The following is a 21,579-nucleotide window of genomic DNA, read 5'->3' as shown; positions in this document are numbered from 1 at the left end:
GCCCAGGGTGTGCTGAGGTACATCTTTTCCTCCATGAAAAGAACAGCCCAGGGTGTGCTGAGGTACATCTTTTCCTCCATGAAAAGGCATTGGCATTGTCCCCTCCAGGCCCTCTCCTTTCCAAGTCTCTGACTACAGAGTCAGCCTTTCAGCTGGTCTCCTGGGTTGGTCTGAGAATCCAGCAGTTCTGTATACGCCACTGTCTAAGATCTACACAGGATACGGTTTGGCCTAACAACAACCCTGCATACCCTACTGTCTTAAAAGAAGACTCCCAGCTGGTCCACAAAGTCCCTCCTGGCTGATCTTGACTTCATTTTCTAGGCTTTTCTCTGGGTGTACACATCCTTATGTTGGTTTTCTTTTCGGTTCCAGACTCCCAGACACTAGGTGTCTTACCCAAAGGAGCATGGCACAGACAGGAGGACCACGTTGGACTTGAATTCCAGCCACCGCCCCCGGGGTGACCAGGTGTTTAATACACACACAGCCATTTCAATAGTGTGAGCTTCAGTTTGCATTGTGGGAGAGTACTTCCTTTGTATATCTGTTTTAGGGGCTGGGGTGCAATGGCTCTTTCTGGCCAGTTTCTCAGTCTGTCAAGCAGTTTTTTCTCATTAGCCCCTCAGTTTCTCCTTGCTATGGATGGAACTGTGTTTCCCTTCCAAGAACATGCCCCCAACATGACTGAATTTGCCTGGAGATAGGCCCTAGAAGAGGGTACGAAAGGTGAGGTCAGGGTATCGGGATGAGGCAGAACTAACTTTGCCTTGTGTGCCCAGGAAGTCAAAGCAAGTTGATGAGAAGGGCCTCACAGAAACAAATTCCACCAACGCCTGGATCTTTCAGGCCCTGTTTCCAGACCAGGAAGAGAAGAAGCTAGGACCTGTGCATTCTGTCATGGTCCCTCTAGCGAGGATCGGCCTCATCTCTCTCGCCTTTTCTGGCGAGCGCTTCCTTTTGCAATGCCCTTCCTCTTTCTGCCACTCTGTTTTCTGGGGCATCAGTTGTATGCCTCCAGCTGAGGACAGTCAGCATACAGTAGAAGATGCTTTTTAAAAATGTTTTGGATTGACACATGACTATAGATGCATGGTGTCAAATGCGCAACGTGAGGCTGACACTTCGTTCTCCATACATCCTGTGCAGTGGTTAAACAGATAGCCTGCGTATTTATCACTCCATTAATCTTATGTTTGCGGCGAGGACATTCAAAATCATCTAGCACTCAAAATGTGATATATCAAAATATGAGAGACCACTTTCAATAAGTTTAATTGCCACACACATCTGTAATGTTCTAGTAGTTACTGTTAGCTGCTCATTTACATGTTAAACTTTATCATTGGTATATATGAAGTCCTACAGGGTTTGGCATTATCTACTGTTTCAGACAACCTCTGGGGTTTGGGGACATGTCCTCTACACATAAGCACCATGCTCTTGTTCCAGGTTTCCACCTCCACTCTGGCCCCAAGTTGCTAAAAATATTACACACTCCCAGCATACTCCATACTCCTCACAGTGAGCTCTTTGTGCCCCACAGCCTCTTCTACCAGCCTTGGCAGAGGGGAGAGCCCTCCTTTCTATGCCCAAGAGCGCTCCCACATGCTCCTCTGTTCCTGCAGACCTCATTACAGGGTGATTATTCGCGAAAGGGTCAGTTTCCCCCACTTGATTGTAGGTTCTTTGAGGGCAAGGCTGGTTTTCTGCACAGTTAAATCTCCAGCACCACCTCAAGCAGATACTCAGCCAATGAATCAAAATGAAAACAAGGTACTGATGCTTTGGCAGTGTTGTGAGGCGCTCTCTGGTGCAGGCTTTTACAGGAGACTTTGGTGAGCCTGAGAGGAAAACCCTACACCTCTCATATAAAACTGTACAGCTCGTGCCTACAGCTCAGCTCTGGCTGCACCGAAGACTTTGCTCTTCCTCTTGACCCCGTCTCCCTGGACCCAGATCCACTGCAGCCTTAATGCTGACAGAGTTCACTAGCCACCACCAATGCCAGTCCCGGCAGACCTCCTTATCCTGAAGCTAGGGTGGACCCAAGAGGTGTTACAACGCAAAAGGCCGTATCTTTGGTCAGTAGCATCATGAAGGCAATGAGAGAAGGCACTGATAGCCCTCACTGCTGATGAGCTGGCATCTCTTCTAGGCAAGAGAAGCAACTTTTTAAGTAACTGACAGAGAAAACGAGATATCAGAAAATCCAGCCATCGCTTGCAAAAAAAAAAAAAAAAAAACCGAAGCGCTACTGACAAAATGTCTTCCATGGGTAACCTCACCTGACCGAAGAGTGGGACGAGAGCTTTTAGCAGGATGAGGCCCAGGTTGGGGGTGCTCTCTCAGGCAGGAATGTGAGCCTCAAGCACCAGTCCTGTGTGTGTGACATTGAGGATGAGGTGCTGTCTCACCTCTGCTCTGCCAGGCTTGCTCCGAGCTTTTGTTTACATATTTGCTGCTTCTTGTGGTCATAAGATGGCTGCTAATGGGAGCAACTCCTTTGGAACAGCACCCAGTGAATTCACCTCTCCTGATACAAGGGATTTATCCTGAGCATTGGTATAAGCAGGATGAAACTGTGGGTCCCAGGCATCCAGCTTAGGTCACCAGGCTTGGCAGCAAGTGCTTCACCCAGCATGAACCATCCCACTAGCCCCTTGCTGTCTTTAAATATGGCTACGCCATCCATGCAATAAGGAACAGGTTAGATGTTCCTCTGGCCCAAGAGCCTCTGGGATCCACTCAGCAGGGCACACCCTCCTCCATTCCTGCCTCCAGGGACGGCCTCCCTTGCTCTTTCCTTTGGCTTAGGAGCAGTTCTATACCAATGCCATCTCCATCGAGACAAAGCATTAGCTGCTCTCTCCAGGTACTCAACATGGAAAAGGCAAGGTTAGACAATAGACGGAAAGCCGGGGGAAGGAAGATGGAAGGAAAGAAAGGAGCTGAATGGAAGAGAGACAGACTTCCAGCAGCTGCCTGAAGAGAAGCAGGTGGACCCTTCTGTCAATTAGCGCCCAGAAGACCAGAGCGCGTCCCTTGTAAAGTCCCCCTGCCTGGCTCTTTCTCACAGTGGTTCTCATTTCTCTTTCTGGATTTCTAAGTCCACTGTAGGCCACCTCTGTTATTTTGCAGCTTGCCTTGCCTTGCCTTGCTGGGCTGTCAGGTTGAGCTGCCCTTTTATGCTTCGGCAGCCACCCGAATGAAAAGATAAGTTGCTAGTTTGAGACCCAAAATACCTCAGTGCCAACTTGTCAGGCCTCGGGGTGGCAAGCTATCCAGGGCAAGGTATACTCATTTTTAAATCTTAGATACCGCAAGATTTTTCACCATGGTCTTTTTAATGACTGACTCCTCAAGAAAACTTCCTGAACTGAAGTGAGGTGCTTACTTATAATTGGAGGCAAGTTAACAAGGGGAAGCTGTGATCCAGAGAACACAGATGGAAATACTGAACCGTATCCATGACAAACAGTGAGGCTCTATCGCATGGCGGGGACCTGAGAGGATTAGAATTCAAGCTTTCATTCTTGCTTCGCCTTTAATTTTGGGCAAGCCGTCTAAACATGCCGAACCTCAGCCCCTTCACCTGTTAAGTTAAATTAGAGTTAAGCTATCTCTCTTAAAGTTAGAGAGACATATCAGTGAGTAAAATGTCTACCTTGCAAGAATCAAGGCCTGAGTTCAACTCCCAGAACCTGCATCAGAAGGCTTGGGTGTAGCGGTACACGAAAGCCCAGTGCTGGGGCTTGACGACCAATTATACTAATCCAAAGTGAGTTCCGGCACAGGAGGAGATACGCGCTCTCTCTAAAAAGCAAAAATAGCGAACAGCACCTGAGGGACAACGTCCAATATTATCCTTTGGTGTGTATACTCCCTCATGCGTGTGTGTGAGCATGCACACACACACACACACACACACACACACACACACACCTCTTTCCCAAGGCTGTTATAAATTACACAAGAGCAAAGCGTGGTCTCTGACCCATGCTGGACATTCTTTAAATATCTGACGAATCTATTAACCAATGAATATGCAGAAAGCCAATGAAACACGAAAACTCACAGGGGGCTGAGCCAGGTGAGGAGGCGATGTGCTTACCATAAGGAAACCCCCAGTGCTGCAGCGAGGCCGATGTGAAATCCCACCCAGCTTTTCTGGCAGCAACCCCGGACCTCAGCTTTCTTATTTACAGCGGGGAGGGGGCTTTCCTCGGGAAGTTACTGTAAGTCTTAAAGAATGGTAAAAATCCTTCGCGAACTTCGAGAGCTGAGTTAGACTTTCGCTGGTGGGATCTGCCTACCCAGTGGGATTCTGTGAGACGACCACCCCCCGTAGGGGAGTCATGGGTAGAAAATGTGCCCCCTGATTCTAAATCTCCCCATGCCAGGGGAAGACAGCTGCTTCTGAAAACAGAAAGCCATATTTTAGTCTAAAACCAGCTTTGTTTCAGTGGGGGAGTGTGCACATGTGTGTGTGTGTGTGTGTGCATGTGTGCACACATGCACGTGCATGGCATAGATCCAGTTCAGTGAGAGCTCTGTCAACATCAGTTCTCTGTGTGGAAACATTTGTAGAGCCAGTCTGGAAAGTGCTTTTAGATATTTTTTTTTCAAGGCAAAAGATAAACTCATTTAATTTAGAGTCATCAGCTGGATTGCATTAAATGGAGGGAAAAGCAAAGTCGTACACAATGCAGCCATTTGTTAAACACAATTATTTCTCCAGTTACTTAATTGTAAGCAGACATAAATACACAGAATTCTGACATCCCAGGTCTTCTTGACTTCCCGATCTGTGTTTCAGCATGTAACGAAAGGAGGGTCAGATTCCAATTTGTGTGTTAAGCAAACCCGAGAGTTATAATAGTATATTGGGACCATAATGACTTTGCTAAAGCAAGACCTAAACTTTTAATTAACCTGCCAAGACAAATTACAGCTCACAGTTCACAGGTAACGATCACAGACAGCTGAGACTCAATGCCGGGGACTCTCGGGAAAGAGGGATTAATAGCGGCGTCAGAATCTGTCTGTTTTTTGTATTAAAGGATTAAAAAAACAGTGTTCATTAAACAATTGTTGTAGCTTGAAGGGAGGAGGACAGGTCAGAAAGACAGTGAGAAAAAACGGAAGGAGAAAGGGGGAGGGACAGAGCACCCTAACCCCTTCCCTCTACCCCACAGGCACCAGGCAGGCTTTACTAATCCCTACAACAGGAACTGCAAACTGCCTGAAACACTCTTTTTTCTGACAGAAAAGGAGAGACCTACCACTGACAATCACAGAAGCAACAGGCAGTCACGAGAGAAAGAAGGACCAGGAATCGGTTTTTGTGGGGTGTTTGGGAGCTTTGCTGATAGGAAGCACATGGGGGCTCCCATCTGCCCACGGAGTCAGAATTGCTGAAGAAAGGACCAGGAATCTGAACCTGCCTGGTGATTCCTTAGTCCATTTGAGAAGGACGGTGACCAAACGCCTTGCTGTTCAAAACATGCACAACAACCAGACTCACTGGGGACCGCTGCTCGGCCTGCTGGGGCAGCTTCTGCATCTTATCCAGACCCCTCGGTATCTAGACCCCTGGGTAGGTCAATGCATTGATGTATAGAAGCACGACTGGCTATTGGCTCTGATATACATGAAGGGGTTAAGAAACGATTTTCATCATCTAGACAAGAGAGAGGAACCAGGTAAAAAGCAAGACCATGTCTTAATTATAACAAAGCAGGTTAGTAAGCTTTGACAAGTCAAAGGTGGGCAAAGGGGCAATCCCACTATTTCCTTGATGGTTTAAGATACATATCCTAATTAAAAATGGCTTTCTTTAGGGATTTAAATGAACAAACTTTCATATTTATACTCAATTATTAAAACAGAGATCTGACTGTAAATGCTCCCAGTCCTGTGTAAGCCCAATACCATGTGTCTCCTTGTCAGCTGTGCCTAGGAGGAGTCAGAGTGATGGACCAGAGAGCTCAGACACCATGGGACATGAGAATTATGTCCCTAAGTCAAAGCCACCATATCAAGAAAGAAAACATGTAGTGACCACTGTCTAGCAGAAGCCAGGAAGTGACAGTTTAGATGTTGGTGTGGCCAGAGTCCAGCTTCGAATGGCAGAGACTGTGAACTTCCCTGTTGCCTTCCATGTGATCGACAGTTACTAGGATACAGCTTAGGATCCAGAATCCTCAGAAACCAAGACGGGAAAGGGTAAGAGATCTGTACGATGTTAAAAGTCAAGTTCATGGCAGAGCTTCTAGACTAAACCTGCTTCCCAACACATCACACGAGAAACGGCGCAAGAGGGAAGCCACCAACATCATCGCAACTGCCAAGACCAGGGCTGCTGAGGGTCCTGGGCAGAGAAACGACCACGCTCCTGCTTATTCCCTACCAACCAGGAGGCACTGCCCACGGAGACTCCATGTGCATCGTGGAGACAGACTACTCCTCCAGCCAGGGACAACCCAGAGGGACTTCTTCATCAACACCATCTTTGCCATCACGGCAAAATGTTAAGGCCGAATGTGTAGCAGCGGCTTTTTAACCATGCTCCATTAACAGAAAGGCTCGCTCCGCCTCAGTACTGAGGGCAAAACTGCAAATCTGAGGGGAACGGGCTGAAAGCGACTCTCGCTGATCAGGAGTGAGAAGGGGGGTCTTTGAAGAATGTTGGTGACCTAGCAACAAGCTGAGATATCTTCCTTGTCAGAGAGACGCCCAGCCAACGACCAAGACCTTTCAGGGACACCCTAACGCATTCACTAGACAACGGGCCCTTCCAGGGCTTCTGGTCTGTGTTCTGGCTGAGCTTGCCTTCAAGGATGTTTATATTAAGACTGCATCCTAATGCTTCCAACAGAAGCCCAGGAAAATTCTGACGTGGAAAACTCAGACTATCTGTTTGCATTACTGTGGCCGCCTAAGGAGGATACAAAAATCTATCAGATGGAACATACTGGCAAAGACGAGAATGTCTCTTTAACAGGGATCCGGGCTACCTACACGCCTGTGGACTGTGGAGGTGGCCAAGGCCCTTTGCTACTACGAGGCACAGGGACAATGGTTCAAAGTCACTCTATGTCAGAGAACAGGCCATCTCTATTCTCAGTGGAACCCCAAGAGCAAGCGCAGACCACTTGCCCACTTGTTCCCTCTGCAGTTGACACTCTCTCCCAGCGCTTTCCTTCTGGTCTCATCTCTCAGCATTTGTTGATTTCAGAAGTAAAAGACAGACCCCAAACAAGCCAGGCAAATCAGCGAGCTGAATGAGGTGAGGCTTAGGTGGAGGGGAGCTGTGTCCTCTGTGCCTTGCCACCCAGAATTCCTATCTCAACACCAGTTCGGCCTCACAGTTCTTGAGCAGTGCTCCACACACCACCCTTGCCCTGCAAGTCCACTTGGGATGACTTTGTACCACGCTCACAGCGGCGGCTACAGTTCTGGGCAAGACATACTCAGTTCTGATACCTTGCCAGCACCAACTCCGGAATCCACAACCTTCCTCTTGTTCAAAGACGCCACGGGGGGTATATCTGCTTACCAATGGTGGTGGTGAGAAAGGAAACCACTTCAGATTCCTTCCCATCGTTGTAAAAGGCCAGGTGCCAGATCCCCGAATCCAGGTACTGGATGAAACCGGTCTCATGGCTGGCTGGGGGGACAGCACCCCGTGACTGGCGCTGGGGACCCTCCAGGCTCCTTGCCTCCTGGGTTAGGAGCCTTCGTCCATCCAGTAGCTCCACAAAGTCAAACTAAAGAACGAAGAGAGTAATGTTAGCGACAGACTGACATCCCAACCGCCAAGCTCCATGGGGGAAGTCTCCCAGGGACTCTGGAAGGGGAGGAGTCAGAAAGGGGAGCCGGGAGAGCAGATCAATCAAGTCCTCCCCAGATCTAGCGTCTTCACGGAAATATTCTAAGTCTTTTGTGAGTGTGGTATCACTAACGATTATTGCCTTCTTTTGTTGTCATCTGGGGACATGCAAGTCCTGACACACACACACACACACACACACACACACACACACACACACAGATGGCTACATTTTCTTCAGTGGCAGGTTCCTCAGTAGAAACCCAGACACTTGGCGATCATTGGAGGTTCCTGCAAGTGTGGATGGTAATCTTAGGGGCTTGGAGGGGGACCGTAAATGTAGTGGGGTTGGGTTAGTCATGAGCTAGGTTGGTTTAGCTCAGACTTCCATCAGTGATTACATGCTGTGTGAAACGCGAGGGCTGATTGATCCAGGACTGCTGGTTTGAGACTCCAGAGAAGTCCATCACGCAGTATGACCATCCGGCGGGGAGAGGGGGGTTAAGCCCTGCTGCCTCACTAGGAAGCATCCCCAAGCAGCTCCCTAGTTAGGTTTAGTATTGGAAGACATTTGTCTCACACAAACTGAAGCTGTGAAGTTCAGGACCGCGCGGTGGTTCTGTGGTCACCAGGGCCCAGGCTCATCTACTGCTCTGTGATCTGATCATGGACTACAGTGCTAAACCGAACACTGGAGCTGAGATGACTGCCTGTGGCCCTGCGATGCATGACGGATGGTTATGGTTTTGATTATTTGGACGCCAAAGCTAGTGTGTGTTGTGCGTGTGTGTGGAGGTTACACAGGCCTCTGTTCTCCCTGACTCATGACTCCTCCTCTTCCTATTTCTTTCCTTTCCTCCCCTCTTCCTCTCTTTGGATGTCAGAGACTGAATCCAGGGTCCCTCATGCTAAGCGCAAGTCCTTTTCCTAAACTATACCCCCAGCCAATTGGCCGTTATCTTTATTTCTGGTACATGTGTGCAAACGAAGGAGCAATCCTGAAGAGAGGGGATGCTAGAGGCAGGGAAGGTACTGTCTGCTTGGAGCCAGGTCCCATGCTAAGTGCTCTATGAATTCTGTAGGGCGGTACTCCCCACTTTAGAGAGGATGAACCATGAGTCCACGCTTGCATCACCAATGGCAAGAGGACTCACACTCAGCGTGGGGCTTCTTCTCTAGGTCACACTGTCTGGGTCCTGTAACTTAGGAGACAGGGCGAGGGCAGAAAGGCAGCTGAGAGGTAGCCTAGAATTCTCTGGAAAAGCTCCCGAGAGTTAATTCACTCTTCTGGAAGGCAAGTGAGGCAAACGGATGAGTGCCCTGTTAGATAACATGAAGTTTCCTTCCGGCTTTAGAACCCTGCAGGGTTTCTGCCCCGGGTTAGGATCTGAGCTGGCTCCTGTGAGGTCCGTCGCTGTGTGGGGTCCAGTTACCTGAGTATGGGAAGGAGGGAGGCCTTTTCTGCCGTAAATGCCCACTAGAGCTGCCTTCCCCAAGGACACGTTGAACTTGAGGTGAACGGGGTGGTCGATGAACACTTGAGACCTCCAGAACGTCCCGGGCGGAATCTTCTGGGAAGCCCGTCTCCCCACATCGATCTCTCCAGAGTCTATGAAGCTGTCCTCTGGAAATAAACTACTTGGCTTTCCTACCAAGACACGGGGAAGGGAAGACAAAAAGCCCTCTGGTTAGCCACACGGGACAAGGAACCAGTGTCCCCCACATCCAGGACTCTGCTCTGTCTCTTGCCCCGGCAGAGGTCTGCGTCTGGCTCTCTGCCCCCTCCCCCTCCTCCACAGGAGTAAGATAGTCTAGAATATTTTCCCCCAGTGATGCTCAAATTGTTCTGCTAAAAATATTCATTCTTTCAAAGCAGTATGGGTCCCTCCCAAAGGACCATCTGTTTACTGTGTAATGCCACAGCTTGTTAAGATATATTTTGATCCTAAAAATAATCACTGGTGGTCACATGAGAATAGCTTTGTGATTGTGTGTGTGTGTGTGTGTGTGTGACTGTGTGTGTGTAAAAGCTGTATGGCAAGCCAAAAAGGACAGAGGGTATGAGTTGTTGTCATTCAATTTCCAACCCTACAGTGGGAGGCATGATGGGAGTAGAGGGAGGTATTTTATGTGGATGTGGAAATTGGAAGCCACAGCCTAGGGCTACATATGTGAGTTGGGGGGTTGGGTTTGGAACAGGGCTATGAACTGACAAAGATGGAGAAGAAGGTTCTTAAGAAGGCAGGAAACGTCTGAAAGGGCTTTTGTATTTTGGTGTGTGTGTGTGTGTGTGTGTGTATGTGTGTTAAAATTGTTAAAGGAATTTATCAAGAATGAAATCTATAGCATACTTAGAGAAATTCAACCCATCCCTCAGCCCTGTACCACAAGGGGCGGAAGACATTCACCAGTGAGATCCTCTGCTTACTTCTATGGCCAAGCAGCAGTGACTGCTTTCTGGGGGTGACAAATCCTGGAAAGGAATGCTACCTCCCCAGCTTCCTCTTCAGAGTAAACACCCTAGATGTGAGTGAGCTAAGCCCTAACTTCCTGCCCTTGAGTGGAGGGGGCAGGAACATTGGGAAGACCACCCTTAGGATCCTGAAAATCCCAAATCAAGCCAACAGGCTCCACTGTGTTTGTCAGTAGTAACCCTCCCTAGGCATCCTGGTCCTAAGGCTTTCGTGTGGTTAGAGATGCTCAAAGACCTTGGGAGACAACAAGAATCATTTGCAAAGGAAACATGTCTGTGGAATGTTTTATGAAAAGCATTCGGAGGGAAGAAACTATCATGTCGCCCCACCCCCAGCTTTGTAATACTCCTTACAAAGCACATTTGATGCTGAAATGGAGCTTGGCAGGGCATTGTTGCGGCCATAAAATATTTTACTGTTTTAAATAATAAAATTCAATTTAGATGTTAAACTTCTCCATATGTTATCATTCCCTTATAAACTCCTAGGCAGAAACATCAGGTTTTTAACTTCAAACCGTTAAATGTTATTTTAATTAAAAATGTGCCAACAAAAAGAAAGTTAAGATGCACGTTCTCTATGAAAGTACCGTGGCTATTCTACCCTTAACACAGGGAAGAATTCGCATTTAATTCCTACGGAAGGAGCGTGCATACCCTAGACTTTTACCTTGAAAACGAAGACACACAAACCTCCACATTGTGAGTCATGAAACTTCAAAGGCAGGAGCCCAATTCACAAAGCATTGAGATGGGAGATAATTATTCACATTCTTCTCCATCTGATCAGCGGGCTCCCAGGACTGTAACCCTTTTTATCGTGCAGGTAGAAAGCTCTACACTCTCAGCTTTAAGTTCTCCCAGGAGGCAGAACTAAGGGGGCATATGAAACAAAAGCAGGGTGCATTCTGAACCTTTCCCTCCTAGGAGGGGCTGAGAGAGAAGCAGGAGACCCGTAGCTGAGGGCCTGTTTCCTCTAAGAGTATGGAGGAGTTGGGGCCCAGGGACCTGGGAGCTGCCTGCACTCTGATGTTCTCATGTCTCAGAATAAATAATGAAAAACTGTCCCTTTGTTTTAGTCAGCCAGGTTCCTTTTCTCCCTAGCAAAGAGGAGAGCATAGCATAGGAGATGGCCTTATGGTTCAGGGTGGGTCCAGAGACACCCTCCGAACCTCAGGTTGGATCCTTAGGCAGGGCTCTGCGGTTCTTTCCCCAAAATGACAGAAAGGGGATTTTTCTTTAGTTACACTTTCTAGAAGTGCAAGGATGTGGGCCAGGTGGGAAGGAGATGCTGTCTGCACACTGGACCAACTGGTGGTGTGGACTGCTGGTTGGGAGGAGAGAGTGTACAGCTGTTACCACCTTTAGCTCATGGGAAAGATGCCCAAGATTGCCAGGGCTGGGCTGGGGCTGGAAGGGCAACAAACAAACAAAAACCCTTCCTTCTCGCCTTACGAAAAGCCCATCCTGCCTTCAACTGTTCAGATCGTAGGATTTCTTGTCTTTAATTCTGAGCACAAAGCACAAACACTCGAACGTAAAACGTCCCCTGCAAAGCAGTGGCGTGAAGAGCAGGGAAGAGGCTAGCGGATAGGCGAGGGGAAACGCTCTGTGTATGAAGTCCGCCTCTTCGTGTGTATTCTGTAAGGTGGCGGATATTAGGAGAAGAAATAGTAGTGAAGGCAGAGGTTAATGAGTTCCGGCTGTGTCAAGTGCCTTCATTTCCATTAGTTCTGTTGATTCTCATGGCGCTAAGAACATCTCTTCGCCAATGCTCTGAATGCTTGAGAAGCCAGCTGTGGATGAAGTCACTTGACAAGGCTCTTCACCTCTTCGGATGTGGCTCCTCTGAGGAGTCAGTGAATGAGTGATGAATTAAGTATCTGGAGGGACACTCTCAGCGGTGATGGGGTGCACTGACCCTCTCCAAGAGCAGCCACTCCTGGTGTTTCGGGGTTCCCGGTGTGAATGCCAAGCCTTCACCAGCTCGGTCCTAGGTCCACTTAAGAGCTCTGTGGTATGCCAGGGTCTGAGAGTTGATCATTTTGACTAATTAGAAATCTGTAAACAGGCCTTGGAGTAGCCGGGTTCTGGGGACAGTCTTGAGAAGCGTGCTGTGCCACGACTAGGTGTCTCCAGGCCTTACCGCGTGGCGCGAGCAGCTTAGCTTAGTCCTTACCCCTCCGGAGAAATCTGTGTCACAGCACAGATTCCACTGATAACCGGCTTTTTCTTTGTAAATTTAAAGAGATTCGGGCTTCCTAGAGCAATGCTGTGCAAATATGCAATCATGTCGTCAAAGAAATCTCTCTACGATCTGCTGAAATGGACGGATAGCTCCACCAAACGTGGCCGGCTTCAGAGAACTGGACATCCCTACTTCCCAGTCAGGCTCTGCTCTCCTGACCAGAGACCCCATCTGTTCAGGCTCTGAAGCTCCAATCAACTAACAATCGTCCCACCTATTTTTTTTTTTAAATTCTTCTCAATGCAATAGACTGCACAAAGAATCCCTTAGTTTCCTTAGCAACTGTTTGAAATTTCTTTGGGTATCAGAATAAGCTGTTCCATTTTGGAGAGCCCAGCTGAGCCCGTGTGCAGCAATTTGCATGGTTCAGACTGATGAGCAATTTTTATTCCATTGCAAAGAGAAGGCATCCATAGCCCACAGAGTCAACTGTCAGAAGTGCTTGTTTATTCAGTGACTCCCCCTCCCCCATTGATGCAGACACAAGGTCTTACAGTCTCGCTTCGGGAAGCTGCTACATTTGGCTTCTGTCCCATGATGACCCTGAAATGGTTACAACCACTTTGAAAATACAAAAATACAAAATTATCCTTTGATGTTATTCTCCCAGACATGACAAACACAATACTGGGATTATTGTATATTTAATTTATATAATTAAAAAGATATACTTCAAAAATATTTTTTAAATCCTCCAAACCTTAGGAGGACCCGTGAGGGGAAACGTTAATTGGTATATATCTCTAGGATCTTCGTGTCTGACGTGGAATGGTCCCAGACTAGGTGGACACGATGAGGGACACCAGCTGAACTGATGACCACTCTGGATGAGTGGCTCCCCCCGCTGGGCTCTGAGAAGAGCCATCATCACCCTTGTTCTACAGGCAAGAGAACCAAGGCCAGACGGATGAGGTAACTAGTGTAAGCTCACAGAACAAATGAAAGGTTGGGTTGAGCACCACATCTTGGACTAGGTGGCTCCAGGGTACACTCAGCCCCTTTCAATCACCTGATACTGCTCCTCCCGCCAGCACGGAGCAGAGATGCTAATCTCAACTCTGTAATGGATTCTTTTCCCTGATACCATCAGAAGGGACCAGAAATGTGCCCTCCTGGTACAGTTGACATTTTCATGATTGAGATAAAGTCTAAGGAAGCAGAGGTTTATCATCACGATTAAAAACAGAAGCCGAGTAGACTTGGTTTGGCTGGGGTGGGGTGGGGAAGAACCATGTGGTCTCCCACAGACTATAGGAAGCTTTCCCTCTGCTTTTCAGGCACACGTGTCGTTTCTCACCATAATTGCTCTTGCTGCTGACTGTTTTCCAGTACTGCCCTGCGTCTGATGGGTTTATAAACAGGATTTCCATTTGCATCGGTAATGACAGATAATCCCTTTAAGCAAAAATCCTCCAATTAAAATAAGCCAATAAGGCAGTGCAATTTTAGGTTGCCTCTTATCTACACCTCCTGCTTCTCCGGAAAAACTAAAGAGAACCCAAACAGCCCACAGACTAATTTCATTAGCGCTGGAGATTTCAGATAGATTTAATTCCCGCTGAAGGAATGTCTGTTGGAGATCACGGTGGGAAGAAACTGCACTGTACAACAGAAGACCCTGTGCAAACTCCATGATGGGTAGAGACACTTGAAGTGTGCTTCCACAGGCTTAATCTAAAGACAATTGTCCCTTTAGGGGTGTCTTCGCCTGTGGCACTGGACAGTATAAACTGGTATTCGCGGCTCAAGCCACCGGCAGGACCATGGACAGTGCCCCCTTGGTTCAAAAGATTCCTGTGATGAGTCTTTGAGGAATCTCACCTGTAGGGCTTGCAAGTTACACTGCACGCTATAAGTCACCTACGGCCCAGAGTTTTCTGAAGGGGTGGGGGAGTGAAGCCTAGAATGCCTGGCTCGGGGGACATTATTAAGCGTACATCATAGTGTCTCCTTACGTCACACGGACTACTCTACTGGTCCCATGCCCGCTAACTCCTTCCCTACCCTGCCACTGAGCAAAGCGGCAGACGTTATTCAGTGGTTTGGGTACTGCCTGGCCTTTCCTCTCTAAAGAGTGGGTAAGCAATTGGATTTGATTCTTTCAGAAGTCTCCTCTCCTCACATAGCTCCGTAAGTCAGCAGCTAACTTTGAACTTCAGGGTCGTCATTAGAGGTTGTGAAGAGGTACTTCGAGCAAGTGCCGGGTTATCGTTTTAACCAAATGGATGGCTGGAAGCCAAATCTTTGAAAGGACACAGAGACCCACAAAAGGGATGACCCCAGGATCAAGTGAGGCAAGAGAACACCTGGTCTGAGCTGTAAAGGTAAGAGACAGGGCAGCTGTGCCCACTGGGGAAGAGGAGAGCTACATCGCAGAGTGCAGCAGAGGCGGGGGAAGGGAAGGCCGCTGGACTGAAGGACAATCGGGCTGGCCTGTGAGCCTACACATCTTCGTGGTCATGCTAAGCCTGAGCCACTCCTGGCTGACCGTGAAGGAAGTTGTATCAAGGAGCTGTTATCAAGACCCTTGAGGAATTTAAAATATGGATCTGTGACCCCCCTCAAGAATGCCAAACCCAACGTGTCACCACCATTTCTGTTATGGATAGAAATATCTTTGTCTTAATGGAGAACAGAATTTCACATCCATATCATCTCTGAGGTCCTGTAACCAGGGTGGGGGGCAGTCAGGTGGGGACACTCATGGAGGGAGGGAGAGACCTTGGGTCTCAGGCCTGAGTTTATATACTCCATGCTGACACTCTGTGGGTCAAGTCACTTCATGGGATCATCTGTGTTTATACCTAGAATGGACATAGCTAATTATATCCACGTCACAGGGCTTCTGTGAGGTTTAAGTGTACAATGAAATGACCTTAGAAGTTTTGGTACAAACACAGCAAACAGTAATTATTGCTACTACTGCAGATGAGGAAGCTGGCCAGACGGACTAGTAACTTATTCCAGGTCACTGGAGGGGGCTGATGACCTGAAATATTTTCACTGAAACACATGGCCCTGCCATGTCCCACACATGACCCTTGGTCCCGCAGGGCGACCCAGAAGTGCTTCCCCTGACCCCACACAAAGATGGATAGCTGGCGATGCGAATGCCCCAGTGCATCCTGGGAAGCATGGAATGGGATACAGCAGAGCACCGTGGGTCCTTCTGAACCCCGCTCCGCGCTCACACCGACAGGGAACTGGGATGAAGACACGGGTAGACCACAGCCAGCATGGAGTGCAGAAGATGGAAGAAGCATGAGCCGTGAGGTAGGCACACAGTGGGCATGATGGAGGCCTTCTCCAGTCACAGGCAGACACAGAGGACTCACGACACGGACAACGCAGCGACCCTACCTTCCGTGGCTCCTTTGCCTTTCCTGTCAGGGTTCTCTAAGCCAGTGCCCCCCGAGGGATACAGGGAGACGTCCGTTGGCACAGGCCAACTGCTGGCTGTGTCCTCCGTGATCTCATACATCTGCCCCTCCATCGGCTGCAGGTGCCAGTTTAGGCCAAACAGGTGCATGGCTGTGGTAAGCAATGAAAAGAGTCATCTTTTTCTGCTGGAGGCGGAAACGGAGCTCCCAAGCCACAAGGAGAGGGGGTCTGATGTGGGGAACACAGACGCTAGGCTCAGCTCAACATCAGCCCCTGGACAGAGATGGCTTAGAGTGCCAGCCCCCGCAGGGGCACTTGGGACATGGTGATGATCCAGGTTTAGGGCTTGCCTCAAGGGGCTCACAGTCTGGTGATGTTGGGGATGGATGAGGGGAGTCAGTTTACATAGGTCTTGACCTTTTTCTTCAAAAGAGAAATGACAGTCTAGAGCGGAGAAGCGTAACTCGTATCACAAAGAGTTATTTCCTTAATAGAAAAATAACATCCACATACAAGCAAAGTGTAACTCTGCAGTAGAAAAACGGGCATAGGAGACGAACAGACAGGTGAGGGAACGGGACATGCCTTCGGCTCTTAGTTGTGTGTAAAGGCCTGGGAAAGAGATCTAAGTCATCTCTGAAATAGCATTTCTCACATATGCTTTGGCTAAGGTACAAAGGGCTGAGAAGACTCTGTTGGCAGAGGGTGGGGAGCAAGCGCCCACATACTTTGCTCGTGGTATGTGATAAAAGTTACGAAACTTAAAATACATTCACTTTTTACCCTGGGATTTCAAGGTCCCAACTGTGGAAAATTCTCCTCTGGATATACTCACACATTTAATAAATTATGTACGTACAAGGTTACTCGTTACAGCATAATTTTAACAGCAAAATTTCATAAACTGGTCCACTGATAAGAGTCTGGGTCGGGTCTATCCGCACAACACAACAGCACAGATCGTAAATAGACCGAGGAAGTTTTTATGTATTTTCTTTGTTTGTTTGTTTGTTTTTGAAGAAAAACCATAGCCTACTAAAGAATGTGTTGACACACTGCTTTTGGCTTTAAACTGTACAGAATATCCGGAAGAACATGAAAGGCAGTCCTAACACGAGGCGCTCCCTGGGAGGAAAGAGGATGCTGCAGGGCATGATGGGAGGGTGATTGTCCGCACATTTCCGTTGTGTACCTTAGGAGTGTCTCCCTGCTTTAAGCAATATTTTTCCCAAGTAAGAGGCTATCAGATAGCCTGGTGCACCCATATAGAAGAGGCTGCGGGGCAAGCGAAAACGAACACTGAACTATGCCATGCTTGAGAAGGCTGGGAAGACTATTCCCCCAAAGATTTGTAATCCAGTGTGTGACAGCCGTGTGAACTTCACCTTAGGAATCAAGACTTCGCTGTTGACACGGGCATGGTGGGGCACACCTGGGACCCCAGCAGTGGGGAGGCAGAGGAGGCAGCCGGTGAGGGGAAGGTCTCAGAGATGGGAAGCCAGTCTGCTCCATCTGGTGAGCGCCTTCCACAAAAACAAAAAGCAAGGGCCATGAAGGTGACTCCACTGGTAAAAACACTTGATACGCAAGTCTGACGACCTGAGTTTGATCCCAAAAATGATCTGCATAGTGGCAAAGACAACAAAAGAAATTGTTGTTTCTTCCAAAAGAAGTGGGAGGAGAGACCAACCCCCTAAAAATTGTCCTCTGAAGTCTGCTTGAATGTTGTGGCATGCATGTGCCCATACTCACAGTATGCATGTGTGCACACTCACACATACATACACACACACACATGCAGACATGTGCACACACACATACACAACTGAAACTAAAATTCATCCCACAGAATGAAACAAGACTGAGCCCTGCCAGCGGTGTGCACTCAGCATTCAGGAGCTCACTCTGGTTTTCACACCTGCAGCTGGCCTTTCCCGTCCCGGGTCCTGCACCATGTTATAGGTCGTGCCCCTTCATCTCGTGGATAAAGCTATTTTTAAAAGGTCCTCGGTGGCAGACTCAGGCGAGTCAGTATCGATTCAGACAGCCAAAGTCTACAGTAACACAGTGAAGACAGATGGATTAGGAAGTCCACTCAGAAGGTCAGGGCCCAGAGGAGGGGGTGGCTGAGAAGGAGGACTACAGGAATGCAGAGAGGACACACAGCTGGAAGGTCCACGGACTTATACTTATTACCCACTGTGTGTGTCTGGTAACTTGTGTACACTATGTCTGATTCTCATGGCAACTCTACTAGACCCAGCTTAAGAGAACATAAACAGATATTAAGTCTTAATACAAATTAATTTAAAAAAACCAGAAAGTTAGTTGAAACCATGGTATTTGTAAGATAATGATTGAGAAGCTTTACTGTGTACCAGAGACCGTGTTAAAACTAGTCAATGTATATGTTAGCTTTCACGACAACCCCAAAATGCTAATCTTTGTAGCCAGACGTTACAGACGACCAAGTGAGGGAAGGGAGCGACGGGAATGTGCAAGGTTGGATGGTCAAGAAGAAGCAGAGTGTGGTCTAGAATCCACATCTGCCCAGACCTGAAAACTCACACCTGAGTCTCTCTGCTATGGAGTCCAGGCTCCACCCACTGAGCCTCGTATCAGCTCTATTTCACAAGGTGGCCACATGAAGACACCCCTTCCTGGACATCAGTCTCCTAGGCTGAGACACAGGACCCTTCCACGGGATGCTTGAAAACAGATCTACAACAGCCTTTAAGCCACAGAACACTACAGAGAATCTGGCTCACACAGCACATTCTGTGGCTCCAGGTCATGGTCAAATCATATAGTGGACAGGCACAGGCTTGATCTAGCCAGGAGGTTGCATTTTGGAGACAGCAGGGAGAATGACCCTTTGCTTTGGTTTCTGTGATATGATACCAGAGCAAGGAAACTGGTTCTGAACACTAACAGTTGCTTCCCAGCCGCAGTAGTATTATCTGAGAAATGGGGGAAATGTGTTCTGTCGTGTTTTTAGTACTGAAACAGTTGAGTAGTGTGTCAGAGGGGTACTGTATCAGAGGAGTGTACCATGCCCATGGGCACTATACAAAGTAGTATGCCATGTCGGAGGAATACCATGTCAGAGGGGCACTGTGTCAGAAGTGTACACCATGTCAGAGGGGTACTGTATGTCTGTGGTGTCGCATGTGAGGGAGACAACACGTCAGAGGGGTTTCATGTCTGTGGTGTCGCATGTGAGGGAGACACCACGTCAGAGGGTATGCCAATGCAGTACTAGGTCCTAAGGGTCCCATGATGAGCGCACTGTACCAACAGTGGGATGCCACGTGGCAAGGTGCTTTGCCAAGCGCACACAATCACTGTGTTTCCCTGGGCGTCAGATTTGTGCTGTTGGTGATAACAGTAATGGCGACAACGGCGGCTCCCGCTGACTGGGCGCCTTTTCCGCGGGGAGTCCTGCGCCGGGTGCTCCCCTGCTTTCCGCTCTGAGTGATGGCGGCAATAAGGCGACTGTTAGCGTGCCTGTGAGGGAGGAAACTGCCACCCCGGGCTGCACTAGCTCACGCTTCTACTGGCCTTCCTACCGCTTTAATCTATATATCGGCAACTCCAAAGGTAATGGAGAACTTCCCTGAACTGCACACAGCTCGGATGAACACCATTAAGTGAGCAGAGCTTCTTCCCCTGTTTGAGTCAATTATCTTATCGGAGAGGGCCAAGCGCTGTCTTGTTAAAAAGGTCATGAGAATTAACTAATTCCAGAGCGAGGAGGATGCTCCCGGCTCTGTGAAGAGAAACATTTTTATTGTCAGGGCGTTCTCTTAATTTTAGGAGGATACAAATGCAAGACTTTCCTTTAAAAAAAAAAGGCAGGGTTCGGGTGGGTGGGAGGCAGGGTTCAGAGAAGAATCTGATTCCCAAGTCCAGGGTCCCTGGGGGAGCTAAGAGGGTAAGGCAGGGCACAGTGGGAAGGGAGCCGCACATGGGGCGGACGGTCCTGACACTGTCTCTTCTCTCTTCTGCCTCCGTGGTAGTAACAGAGGCCCACGCAGCTGGGAGGGTGACAGTCCCTGTGACCTGAAGAAGAGGCCCCCAGGAAAGCAAAGCTCCATCTGAAACCACGTGTGACTGATTCCCCAGAGACTGGGCCACCCTGAAACGACAGGGTGAACATGGAGGACAGGGGCAGGGAAAGGACTCAGGTCATAAAGATGGGTCTGACACTTAACTACTGGCCCCACCAGGCAGAAGGTACCCACTGGTGTAAGAGTAACAAGTCTGCTACAGGGGGTCACCAATCACTTTCTGATTGGGATTCAGGCCCCGTAGACAGGAGGGAGTTCACACTGGGCACTATAAACCTCGTAAGAAGCCCAGGGCTAGGAGGACAGAGCCCTTAGTTGGGAAGTACCTCTTTTATTCTGCTGGACACGATGTGCCCGTCAGACTGCCTTCTGAATAGCTGCGTCTGTCCCCATAGACTAGCGCAGGGACACTTCCTTAAACAGTACATACTAACAACTGCAGAGATTCGTAACTGGCCAGACTGCTGAGAATAAGTGTTGAAAATGCCTGGCCATACCTGAGACATCTTTATCGCCTTCTCCAAGGGTCAGAAGACAAAAGCACAAGAGCAGAAGGATGGGGTGGAATATTGCAGAATGCTACCTTCTGGTCACATACCCTTTGTACTTTTCAACTCACAGCTGCTAGATTACCTGAGCAAGATGGAGCCTATCAACATCCAGTCATACAATGGGGGGTGGGGGGGAGTCTGAGGATCCACCCACCCAGGAAGATCTAGAGGCCACTAATGGCTACAGGTGGAGAGAGACATTTTCTGCTGTGGTGTAGCCACTGGTGAGGCATTCGCGCTTCTGGGAGTCACGTCTCACTCAGATACAGGCAAAGCTAATGAAACTGTTTGGGTCACAGATTACAAAGAAGACGGAAGGGGAACAGTGGGAAGGACACAACAGGGAGCAATGAAGAGTAAAAGTGATCAAAATGCATTGTATACATGTGTGAGTGTCATAACAAAGCCCATTACCAGGCATGATTAGGATGTGATAATAAAAGCCATTGGATTAATCGGAAGGTAAGAATTACAGACGTGGAACTGGAGGAGGCAGAGGTTAGCGAGCTATAAATAGCATCTTGAAGCCCAGAGGACTTTTATTAGCTGTCATCAGGGGTCAATAGAAGTCATGCTAGAAGCCCTCAGTTCCGTCACTGTCCTGTTCAGCAGGTGGGGAGTTTTACAGTCTTGGGTGATGGACAAGAAGAAGAGAGAGGAAGAGAAATAGTCTGGTCTGCTCGGCTGGCTCTAACAGATGCATGCATGCATGTGTGCGTGCAAACTCAGTCAGGAATTCGTCCTCAGAGTTCAGAAGCTGTAGCCACCACCCAATCCCTGACAGTCACTCGAGTAACAACAGTCTCACTGGAAAAGAGTCCTCCACGGCCAACAACTTATGGCATCACTCATTGGACCAAACTATTTGGACATTATTATTATATCACATAACGTTATTATATCATAATTATTGTACCCTTCATCCTCTGAAGAATGAAGAGTCGTCACCCAACAAAGTACACGGCAGGATTATGTCAATTACCCCCTGTGCTGTCTATTTAAAGCTGAGGTGCAAACCCCGC

The 21,579-nt window shown here is 48.4% G+C and overlaps 1 protein-coding gene across 9 annotated transcripts in view; it reads right to left on the bottom strand.

The window, feature by feature from the left end:
* Tenm4 (teneurin transmembrane protein 4) overlaps positions 1-21,579 on the bottom strand; it is a 652,091-nt gene that overhangs the window by 143,609 nt on the left and 486,903 nt on the right. For 8 of the 9 annotated variants that reach the window (XM_050154435.1, XM_050154436.1, XM_050154432.1 and 5 more), the window contains 3 exons: positions 15,916-16,086; positions 9,268-9,482; positions 7,562-7,772 (listed from right to left, as the gene is read on the bottom strand). In XM_050154435.1, coding sequence (XP_050010392.1) covers positions 7,562-7,772; positions 9,268-9,482; positions 15,916-16,086 — 597 coding nt within the window. The remainder of the gene's footprint in view (positions 1-7,561; positions 7,773-9,267; positions 9,483-15,915; positions 16,087-21,579) is intronic. The other variant, XM_050154437.1, reaches the window with a different exon arrangement.

The sequence above is a fragment of the Alexandromys fortis genome, unplaced genomic scaffold, assembly GCF_014885135.2.
Source record: "Alexandromys fortis isolate MF-2015 unplaced genomic scaffold, M_Fortis_MF-2015_v1.1 scaffold_77, whole genome shotgun sequence".
Taxonomy (NCBI): Eukaryota; Metazoa; Chordata; class Mammalia; order Rodentia; family Cricetidae; genus Alexandromys; species Alexandromys fortis.
This window is presented reverse-complemented; position numbering and strand designations above follow the sequence as displayed.